The 12,033-nt window shown below is 36.1% G+C and overlaps 2 protein-coding genes across 2 annotated transcripts; both read left to right on the plus strand.

Annotated features, from left to right (window-relative positions):
- The first annotated feature begins 4,343 nt into the window (after positions 1 to 4,343).
- On the plus strand, positions 4,344 to 7,353 carry LOC146148144 (uncharacterized). Its single transcript, XM_083388014.1, has 6 exons — positions 4,344 to 4,347; positions 5,805 to 5,927; positions 6,073 to 6,213; positions 6,509 to 6,640; positions 6,747 to 6,899; positions 7,204 to 7,353. The coding sequence occupies exons 2-6, from the start codon at positions 5,868 to 5,870 to the stop codon at positions 7,351 to 7,353; spliced, it is 636 nt and encodes a 211-aa protein (XP_083244140.1). The 5' UTR covers positions 4,344 to 4,347; positions 5,805 to 5,867.
- Positions 7,354 to 7,716: 363 nt separating this feature from the next.
- On the plus strand, positions 7,717 to 11,473 carry LOC146148145 (uncharacterized). Its single transcript, XM_083388544.1, has 7 exons — positions 7,717 to 7,843; positions 8,273 to 8,407; positions 9,144 to 9,278; positions 9,611 to 9,745; positions 10,483 to 10,599; positions 10,973 to 11,101; positions 11,350 to 11,473. Exons 2-6 carry the CDS (start codon positions 8,384 to 8,386, stop codon positions 11,087 to 11,089), a joined length of 528 nt encoding a protein of 175 aa, XP_083244670.1. The 5' UTR covers positions 7,717 to 7,843; positions 8,273 to 8,383; the 3' UTR covers positions 11,090 to 11,101; positions 11,350 to 11,473.
- The last annotated feature ends 560 nt before the right edge of the window (positions 11,474 to 12,033 follow it).

Genomic DNA, 12,033 nt, shown 5'->3' on the forward strand with positions numbered 1-12,033 from the left:
TGCTTCGACCATGACGAATAGATATAGAAGAAAGTTTTTCGTTCCTTGTACATTTGAACAACTCGGAGCAAAGCACAGGCTTCACTATGAAGAAGCAAGTAGATGGAAGCCTAGATGTTATGGTGATTCGAACGAGTGATGGCCACCTACATTGTCGTGTGTACCACAAACCACACGGAGTACTTTAACCAGAAGCGGGAGGTGGTGACGGCGTTGTTCGACCAGGCCAGACGGTTGATCTCGGACCTGGGCGTGTTTGAGGGGGAGTTTTCGACGGGTTCGCCAATGCCTACGTTTCAGTGGATATCCACCGTCCTTACTAAGACAAGAGCGTGCGGTCTCAAAGTTAAAATCCCCTACGAAATGGAAATGTTAGGGGACTTCGGCATTACAGTTGGTATAAAACCTATTGCCACGTTACGCCACTTGTTGTCGCATCCTAAATATCCACTCGACGTTATCAAAGCAAAGGGCGTAGTTTATACCATTCCAGGCGGCGATTGTTCTATATGGTTTACACTGGTGAAACATGAAGGTCATTTGACTCACGGCGCAAGACTTATTTACGACGTGAAGAACAACGACGCGAAGAAGTCAGCTTAGGAGCAGCACGAGTGCAAATTTTATCACGATATTAGTTTTTTCTGGTGGTTCTGTTATTGCAAAATAAGCTCACTATCCTAAACGTCTGTTTCGTGGATTCTGACATATCCACGAGCGGCCGGATACCATAAATCGAAACGGACGTTTATTTCCAGCTCTGTATAGACAGGTGTTAAAAGATAACAACTGAGTTGTGCGTCTTCGTTCTTATCGCTTTTATTTCTAACGTTGTTTAGCGAATTTTTACTCTTTTTTATTTCGTTTTACTTTGCGTGTTAAACCTAAATACTCTTTGCTAAAATAGGTTGTATGTACGAACATGAAGCAGCAGGCAGCGGTGCTATGGTCGTTTCATAAATGACGTTTCCAAAAACGTTGTTTTCCGACGTCCAAACTAACGCCTTTCCAACCATGCATTTTGGATGTCATTACAACGTTTCATAATGCTATTCCCTAACGACGGACTACAATGTAACCTTATTAGAACGCCAAATGTGACGTACGAACAAGGATAATTACTGATTTCAAAGCTAACTTGTTTAAGGTTATTTTGTACGTCATTTTGAACGTTTTTATAAGGTTATTTCTCAACGTTATTACAATCCTCAATGTAACCAATTCAAAGCATCTCACGTGTCGTACACGCAACCTTAATTACTGGCGTTGAAGAAAAATTCTTTGAAACCATTTTAGACGTTATTTTCAAAAGTTTCAATAACGTTATTTCTTGACATTGCGAAAAACCACAATGGAAACCAATTTCGCAACCTCATAAGTCACGTACAAACAACGCTGTACGCCAAAACTAAAGCCGTTTCGTTTACGTTGGACGCCATTTCGATCCTTTTGTAACGTTATTTTCTACCGTTTTAGCAACTACAAAGCTATCTGATTAAAACGTTTAACGTGACGAACAAACAATGTTAATAACTGGCATCAAAGTCAACTTGTTGTAAACTATTTTGTAGGTCAACTCTAACGTTTAAATAACGTTTGTTTTTAACTATGGGACAAACCGCAATGGAACCTGATTAGAACTTTATACGTGACGTAGATACAACATTAATTAGCCTACTTATCTCGAAGGAAACTAATTTTGGACCAATTTGCTTATAGGTGGAAACCCTTAACGACGCCAGTAAATCCAAAAAGTTACACGCGAAATTGAAAAAAAACTAAAAAGTCTTTACGGCCTTAACTAATAAACACAACAAAAAGATGTAAAGGCTTGTGAGAGAAACAAATTTTACCGTAAATTTGGTTCCGCCTATTGTCAAAACATTATTTTAACAGGACGTCTATGATCATCCTCTAAAAAGTCATCGTTTTTACGTTTTGTGACTTCCACTGCGTATCGCCTAAATTCAGAATACAAAAGATTACAAAAGAGAGCAAATTCGTTAACTTTCACAGACGTCGTGGAAACGCGTATCCCCGGCACTTATCTCTTTGCAACTATATAATGGTGGAAAATTAAAGTCAATTAGAAATCGCGACAACCAATTTAAAGAGGACCAAAGAACGAAAGTAAACATGGAAAGTGTTGTTTATCATTGCCAAGGCCATAAATATAATTTACACCGGGCCGTGGTCATTGTGACGCAGATTGTTTGCTTTTCATTCACTTAATTTAATGCGATAAAAACATGCTTGTCATTTTTATAATTTTATTTTTTTATGTAATACTTTTAGTTTATATAAGTAAAGATACGTGTTATCTCTAGTTTTATTTGATGACCAGACTTGAAAGCGTAAAACAACATTAAACCATTTCAGAATTTTGACAAGCTACATATCATAGTGTCTAGTAACAGTAATAACGGCCAATTTTTTACGAGTGTGGTCGCCCTAGGCGCGCCGATTTTTTATAAATAGCCCATATCATGATAATGATTTTGCACACGTTCTGCTTCCTGGAACGTATTTTAACTTGTTAAACATTACGTCATTCTAAATGTTACTATGTTGAAGAATGACGTACATAATTTAGAGTTTATTTACTCCCACTCGTAAACAAAGCATTGCAACAAACACAAATTGCGCCCCAGGATAAATCCCCTCATCAATGTTGCAAGTAGATCTACGACAGCAGTTCTTCAACTTAAGGTATCCTAAGGTTTCGTACGGTGTCTAGTTTGTCGATTTATGTTGGATTTCGATTTTTCGTTTTGAAACAGTTTTTATAAATGTGAAACTAAAACTAGATATTTTACCTATGGTTCTATAGCGATATTGTGCACCTAATGGGAATACAGATCTTTAAACTGTATATTTATAACAAATTTGGTGGACCTTTTCTTTTTTATTGTGTGACGTCAGGTACTACTTTAATGTGCCCGACTAAGTGGAAGAGAGGAAAGAAAAAGGTGAAAATTATGTTGAGGTGATATGAACTGTAGATTTTGTCACTCCGCAAATGAGAAAGTAAAAAATGACCTATCACAGGTCCTGGAAAATGCGTAGGTGCATCAAACCGCAAGGTTATAGAGCAGTTATAACATCAAAACGAAAACTTATAGAGCAGATATAACATTAAACCGCAAAGTTTAGCGAAATAAAGTAAATGTGTTTTAGGTTTTGGGTCATACGGGAAAACATTTTTTCAAGAAAAATATAACGAGTATTTGTAAGTTTTCAGTTAGATGACCGGCATAATTCTTTTTGATATAGTAGATATAAGTCAGACACTTAATTTACAGATGATTTACACGCAGTCTTGTAAAAAACAATTTTATAATGACTTAGGTCCAAGTTAAGTCATTTGCGAAATAACTTGAGTTAAAGTCAAGTCTTTTCAAAAATTAACAGGTTAAGTCATCTCCATGTCAAACTGGTGCTATAAAATTATGTTGATGTAAATGAAGATATATTTAATACGTTCGAAATGATACCTACTTCTGTATGGGGTTTTAATATTCTTACTCACTCTTACTCCAACCTCCTATACCATTATGATTTAATGATATAAATTAAGGTAAACGTTTAAAATTGGCGCGTCCGTTTATGAGCAATAATTCAACTAATAAAAACAAAATAAAAAACATGTAGAATTTTAATAGTTTTATGTGCAAAACCTGAGAAAATAGCCGAATTTAATAATCAAATGTTAAAAGTAAACAATTAATTTAAAACCAAATCCATTAAGTCCAAATCAAGTCATTTTCCACTATACTGAAGTCAAGACAAGTCAAGTCAAGTAATTTAAATACAGTGACTTAAGTGCACTGAAGTCAAGTTATTGACTTAAGTCATTGAAACACTGCAGGTATAGCGAAAACTTAAGCCAACAACACAACTTTAACTTAGCTTTACCAAAACGTTAGGTAAATATTTTTTGCCATTTGGAACTGGAAATTTTTTATCTAAATTTCATTTAGGACAAAATGGTTAACGTTTATCCAGCATTACTTGTAGTTTGTTTGGCATTGATTATTCAAGTCAACGGCCAAGTTGCGACCGCCGCAGCACCAAGCAGTAACTTGACGAGTCGTTTTCTTAACGTCGTCTCTGGTGCCTTTCCGGGCTTAAACCTTCCACCGTCGCTGATTGGAACAGATTTCTTTACAAATGGCAATAGCCCTCTGATAGGTGGAAACTTCGTCCTTCCAAACAACTTTCTACCTGATGTTTTGCCTATTCTTCAGTCAAACGGATTTTCAGCAACGGAACTGTACGCTCTTGGCTTGTTGGGCGCCGGTGGAAATTCCTTCTCGCCTTACTATTCACCCTATAATGCTCTTACAGGTGGGATTCACAACTTGGCTATGTGATTTGTTATAACAGACAATTATTGGTAATATTGCAGTCGTAACTCGTAATACCCGACATTATATTTATAAATGGTATTTTGTATCGAACTTGTTAAAGGTTTTGGAACACAATACACGGGTTTCTTTAGTAATTTCAATAAAAATATAAAAGCCATAATATTTGATAAAAGCGACATTTAACTCATGCCATCATCAGTGTAAAAATGAAGTGAAGATAAAAGCGATAAAACGTAAAAAGAAAGGAAAAAAGGACAAAAAATAGCAGCGAAAAAAAGGCGATGTATGGGTCAGTTCATACTGCTAGGTGTTAAAAAGATTTTGTCATGCCGCGAACCCAATATTTCCGGTTTGTTGAAATTAACCTTATGTGTAGGATTCGTGAGTAAATGGGCACAAACTTCCGACTTAGGTGACGACTGGTGTTCTTTCATACGGGTCTTTAGGTTACGTTGCGTTTGGCCGATGTATGTCTGGTTGCAGCTGCATCGCAGTCGGTATACCACGTTGGTTTTTTGGAGTAGCGATGGTGAATCTTTTAGGGCAAACCAGGAGGCCAGCTTTGACGTTTCGTGAACAAACCTTAACTTGGCCTTGCCGTTTGTGCTTCGTTGAATAAAACGTTGCAGTTCCCGTCTTATGTGCCGTGAAACAAGTCCGACAAACGGAAGTTTCATTACGCCAAAGCGCACATCTTCAACCGGCGTAATTTCCGAATACTTTTTGTGGTGGCGATTACTTAGGAGTTGCGAAATAGCACGGTCTACAAATGTACTGGGATATCCACTGCCCAACAACATTTATTGTGGCAAACTCAGCATGCATGATTTTATATGAACTGGCGATGTTGTACGCCCTGGTTAGAAGAGCGTTAGCTAAATTCCGTTTGTACGTAAAGGGAACAAAACTGGACCAGTTGGCATAAGTGCCCGAGTGAGTCGGTTTGCGGAAAACTTTGGTAAGTAAACCTTGATTACCGCGTTGTAAAAGTGCATCTAAATAGGTTAGTCCGTTGACTGTTTCCAAATCCTTGGTGAACGCAATGTTAAGGTGAATAGCGCATATGATGGTGAAAAAACGTTCTAAAGAATTTGAATTTGAAAACACAAGAAAAAAGTCGTCCACATACCTACATAGAACTTCCGGTTGGTCTTTATTGGTGGTTTTCTTTAAGGCCTGATCTATTACAAAGTTCATACATACGTTTTGGAATGGACAACCAGGTGCACCACTCTTCAATTCAATGGATCGTACTATAAACAAATTGATGGCGTTGCAATGGGGTCCCCCATTGCTCCACTGATGGCGGACGTATGTATGAACTTTGTAATAGATCAGGAAAGGTTATTTTCGACCTATTAAGGAAACGCCTTCTACATCTAAAGAATAGTATAGTTTTTGTATTGATTATTGTATTTTGTTGTTCCATTGAAGGCCTTCGATGTCAACCGCGATGTTCCCTACTTCAAATATGTCTTAGGGATAGCAGTGGAAACCATGGATGTTATTGTAGATCTGGCTTCATCTCTGTTGGCTCTTCCACATGTATACAAGCTGGTAAGAAACACTATATAGGTAATTCAACTCTAAACTATAGAGGAGTGAGTTCATAAAGTTACACTTTTAATTTATATTGACAGATTTATTGAAATTAGTTTGTTAAAGTACAATTAATGTTATTCTTGTTTTATCGTTAAACTAGGAGGATCTGGCACATACAACAATCAGTGTCGGCCAAGGTGCTCTATCTATTCCAAATGCGTCCGTTCTTCATACGGTTACGGTTATTCCTGCAGATGTAGATCAGGCTTTACTGGGAACGGAAGGAATTGCTATCCATCAGGTGTACAATCAATCTCCAATATAAACTATAACTATAGACAGTACTTGTTTTTAAGTTGCACTTGGTCCTAATAAAACGATAATTGCACTCGTAAAAGCAAAACGCTTACACAACAAAAAAAATTGCAAATTAACAAATTAGCTAATATAAAATTGTTTCAAATGTCCTACGGGGTTATCCCACTCCCAGGGAAGGTTGTAGCTATGTCAATACGTTTAAAACACAAGCAACACGTTAGCTAGTCCCAAAAGGAAAGATAATTAATTATTATTTGAATAATATGGTTTGCATTTAGGACAGAGCATCCGATGCCAACCAAGATGTTCTATCAACGCTGTGTGTTCACGTTCCCCCTACGGATACGGCTATACATGTCAATGCAAGTCTGGTTACACAGCAGGCCTCGGAGGGGACTGCTATCTATCAAGTAAAACACTAAATAACTTTATATTACATAATACATTAAATAAGAGTAGTTTCCTCCCTATTCCAATCTAAAAACGTGTATTTACTTTTATCTTTTTTTTATAAAGGACCCGGAGCTGGCCAAAATTACCAATGTCCAGGATGTTCAATCTACGCCACTTGTAGGCCTTCAGCGTACAACTTTTATATTTCTGGTTCCACTATATCTTGCGAATGCAAGCCTGGATATAGCGGAAATGGACAAACATGCTTTCCAATTGGTCAGTTGCATAACATTAGGTTAATATATTTTTCATAAATTACCTTTTTTCTCAAATACTTTTTATAATGTAATCGGCATTTTAGGCATGGCAATTTTATTCTCGCGCGCCCCTTTTTCTATTGCAACACGTGCAGCTACTTCTTCCGTACGGTAATAGAAAAATATTTACAAAATCAAAGTTTTTTGCCTTCCACTTTATACATTTTCCGAAACCTGAAAAATAAATTTTGTAAATATAAATCTTTACACTTGCCAGTTTAGATTATGCAAGGATTTACAGTTTTTATTCGATTTACGTTCAGGACCGAGCGGAGATGAATGTCGCTCGAGGTGTTCAATCCATGCAACCTGTCGTCCCCCCATTTTCGGTTTTATTGGAGGTTACCACTGTCAGTGTCAAACTGGTTTTACGGGAAATGGAGAGCAATGTTATCCCGTCGGTCAGTTGTTAATATAAATAGCAAAAATAAAATAAATAGTATTAAACTGTGTCAAGTTGCTGTGTCTGTCTAAATTGCTTATTATTAATTTCTTTAGCTTGCCTTGTATAATATCAGTGGGTTTCTTTAAAATGCAGTTGGGCTGATGTAGTCTTTGCTATCGTTGTTCAAGTAAGTGTTTGCGAGTCAAATAATAGCTCTTGTAAATATTATGGTGTTAGAACGGATTAAAAAAAGCGTACTGCGTTTATTTTTTTATATTTGTATATACAACCCGTATCGAATACACGAACAGGTCTTTATTTCAATTTTTAAATAATATACGAGAAACGAGGGTGTCTTAACCGTTAACACTGCCTCATTTTACTTTCGATAGGAGCTACTAACAAGTGCGGGCAGAAATGTTCAAATTACGCCACATGTAGACTTAATCCCTACGGCGGATTCTCCTGCAAATGTAATGCTGGCTACACAGGAAACGGAATAAGTTGCACTTCGTCAGGTTTGTGTTTGCAATATTTAACAAATGCAAAAATGGTTCACGTTCGGTTACGGTTCGGGAAAAAGTGGCCCAAAACTGGCTCATAAAGTTCGGGTTCGGTTCGAACCCCTGACGAAAACACAATACCAATATTACCACGGGCAATATATTGTGGGGAAATATATCATTTAAAACAGGTTAATAGCCTACAAAAAACAACAATAAAGCTAACAAAAAGGTTAAAATATCTAAAACGCCCGTTTTCAACTATATAAACAAATGTTCCACTTAAAACACAATAAAATGCTTTGGCCAAAGAATATATGCATCTCTTTATTTTGAATAAAGTTTAGGAAATGCTTCTCTAATCATTGGCATATATAATACAATCTTATCACCCCTGAGATGCTATAAAAAAAAAAATATTAACATGAGTAAAAATTTATCCAGGTTCTCAGCTTGGCCCATGCCAGCAATCGCGGTGTTCCTTCAACGGTATATGTCGACCTCACGCATTTGGTGGTGGCTATTCGTGTGAATGCAAGCCGGGTTACACTGGAGATGGCTACACCTGTTCTGCACAAGGTTGATTAAAAGTTTTTCGATAGAATAGAATAATGGCAATGGCGTTTCTTAGCTAAACCAGTGCCTATAATTTTCCACGAAACACGCTTCTACACTTTTCGAAAATCATTAGTTTGCTATCTTTATTCTGTGGATTATTTGCGATTTAAAAGTGTCGTGGTCTGTTAAGTTTATATAAAGGATAAACTACTTTTTTTCTGAATCGTAAATCCATACTGAATGGTCGTAAATGAAATATTTTTTAATCTACTCTAAATAAGTGTCCTCAATATAAATAACACTCATATATATATATTATATATTCATATATAAAATTCTTTTTCGGGGGACATGTCAACGTGTCTCAATACCACCCACCCGTGATTTAGGAAATGATTAGTTATGATTCAATAATCTCATTTCTCAATCTGAATTGTATATTTAAATTATATATAAATGTGGATGCGACAACATGAATGCATTTTACTCAATCATGCTGGAGATCACACTTTTTTCGCCATCTTATTTTTTTCGATTTGCTTAAATTGATTTTGTATTTTTTTTGTGATTAACATATTGAAATCTTTTTAACATTTTTTTAAATTGCTTTAGTTAGTAATATATATCTAATTTTGTAGAACGTTGCAAATTTATAGTAGCATTTATTTATTAATATATGTATCAGCATTTTTAGCTGTTAAAGTTGGATTAAAATACAGAAAATTTCCTAACACTTATATTGACGTTATGTATTTAGTTCCTCAGCTTGGCCCATGCCAGCAATCGCCATGTTCCATCAACGGTATATGTCGACCTCACACATTTGGTGGCGGCTATTCGTGTGCATGCATGCCAGGTTACACTGGAGATGGTTACACCTGTACCTCGCAAGGTTAATGACGAAAGTTTAGTAGATTTTATTAACGTAAATGCAGTTTACGCAATTATGTTTTTTAGTCGTGTTGTATTTAAGTATTTTTTTGTAATAGATAGTAGACAAGCGTCTGGGTTTAATTATAATACTAACGAATTATGTCGGCCGAATATTTATTTTCGGGACATATCGTGTTTAAATATATATTTTTGCATTTTTTAAAATTGCTTCAATTATTATCTCATTTTGTGGTATGTTGTAAAAGTAGTTGTTCATCGATATACCTATAAACATTTGTTGGATTAAAAATGAAGAAAATCTCACCTTTTAAATGGACGTTATGCCTTTAGTTCCTCAGCTTGGCCCTTGCCAGCAATCGCCATGTTCCATCAACGGCGTATGTCGGCCTCATACATTTGGTGGCGGCTTTTCCTGTGAATGCAAGCCGGGTTACATTGGAGATGGCTATACCTGTTTGGCGCAAGGTGTACTAACATAGTAACAAATAAATTTCGTATAAAATGCTTTTAAAGTATATTTTGGAGTTCATGTTAACGCTAAACATACAGAACTTTATTGTTCTTAACTTTTTGCTCAGTTTATTATTTATATTTTTGTAGAAAAAACATACTGACGAACTTTTACACTATTTAGACCGTTATAATTTCATGCTTTGTTCATTCTAGCACTTTTCTGTTTTCGTGCACAATGAGTTTAGGCTAACAAATTCACTTCAAAAGAAAAAAGTCGCACAAAAAATTGGCCGAATACCTTTGTCAAGTAGATACGAGGGTGTTATTAGTGCCGATTCAGTAACAAATTAGTGTAAAACTTTTAAAGCTATCATTTGTAATTCAATTAATTACTCACTTATACTTACTTGAACTTACTCCAACTGTCCGCTTGTTACATTTGGTACTGTAACTTGTTCAGCGTTGCTACGCACAAAAAAAAGTGAATCGAAAATGCAAGACATTGGCATTTCTGGTACTGCAAAAAACAAGCATGGAAAAATAAAAATAAAAAACTTCGTCCTATGTGGTGTTGGATGTATAGTGGGGTATTACTAATTATATAGTTTTGGAATAACGCAGACGCATTACACAATACGCCACTAAACTTATCTTCATTCTAAGTTGCTATAAGTATGTATTTATATACCAAGTTCAACGTCGACCGCTTATGATTTTAACAGAAAAAAATAGCAGTAAATGTTTTTAAGGCAACCAACAGCAATGTCAGCAGGAGTGCTCGCCACGCGCAACTTGCCAAAGGGATGCCATCACTGGGACAAACTTTTGTTACTGCAACGCGGGATACTTTGGCAATGGAATCACTTGTACGTCAGTTTTGGGTAAAATTGGCTGTATAGCAAACAAATAAGTAAAGGTTTGACAAAATGGCTTTGGACAAAGAAAAACACAATACATCTCAATTTTACCCACATGAGCGCATTAAAGCTAAATTAGCAGTTACCACCACCACCACCACCAAAGGTAGGCTAGGTTATCCTGCATTAAGTGAATGTTGACAATAAAAAGATAACACGTGCCCAAATTAGCGTTACTATCTTTTGCCAATTAGATTTGTAAAGAACGACAAAAAATGAACCTACAAAAATACCGGATTTCCCGCAACCATTTCGTCAATACAGCGTGTGTAAGCCAAGAATAATTACCTCGTATATAATGGAATGTTTCATCTAATTATAGGTGATGAGCAGCAATCCTGTGCACAACCATGCTCGCCAAACGCAGAATGTGTGTTCGTATCGAATACCGGTACATACAGCTGCGTTTGTAAAGCGGGGTTTTCTGGTAACGGAATAACCTGCATTGCAAGTAAGTATACACAACAACCAGGACAATTAAAACGTTTATACCTGTGTACATTGTAGTACTGATCTAAAACACTAGTGGCTGCTTTATTTACAATGGAAATGTAACTAAACGCTGAATTTTTATATTATAATATTAACAATACATACAAATCCATTCTTATTCAAAATTTTGCTCAACCGAGTATAAATTTCATGTTTAAGTATTTTTATCGTGTAAGATGCACTTTCTATATGTATATTTTTTATTAGTAACAAAGCTATGCCAACCTGAGTGTTCTGCCGACGCAACCTGTATAAGGAGTGACTTATCTCAAGCCTATTCTTGTAAATGCAACGACGGCTTTAGTGGAGATGGAACAGTCTGCAACCCTGTAACTCCAAGTACGTTTCACTGCACATATGCAAATTTAAATATAATTTATGCTATTTCTAATCAACAATTAAAAAATGCAAAAAGACATATCTCATTTCAACTTCTTTGATTTTCTAAATTTATTTTCTTTGTAGGTTTGTCGAAATGCAACACGACGTGCAACGATAATGCAATTTGCATATTTCTCGACAATGATTATTCTTGCGTATGTGTCCTTCCTTATGCGGGTGATGGTATCACGTGCAACTTGGCCAACTAGTGTTTGTAACATACGCGTTTTGAGAATTTAACCATTAAACGTTTTATCTAACTCCATATTTTATGACTAAATTGCCTAATAAAATGTAAAAATATAAGCTATGTTTAATTTATCTGTAAGTCACTTTTTCGTTGAGGTTTTCGGTAGAAGGACTCTTTAAACAGCATAACATAGAAAGGCAGGATTTTTACGTGGCAAGTTGAAGTTTTGCCATGTAATCTTACTCAAGTAATACTGCAGAATTAGCATTTAAACCAGTGTTTTTTTAACTGGGGTCCGCGGTCCTTCAGGGGTCCACGAG

Source organism: Ascidiella aspersa, chromosome 4, assembly GCF_963924565.1.
Source record: "Ascidiella aspersa chromosome 4, kaAscAspe10.2, whole genome shotgun sequence".
Taxonomy (NCBI): domain Eukaryota; kingdom Metazoa; phylum Chordata; class Ascidiacea; order Phlebobranchia; family Ascidiidae; genus Ascidiella; species Ascidiella aspersa.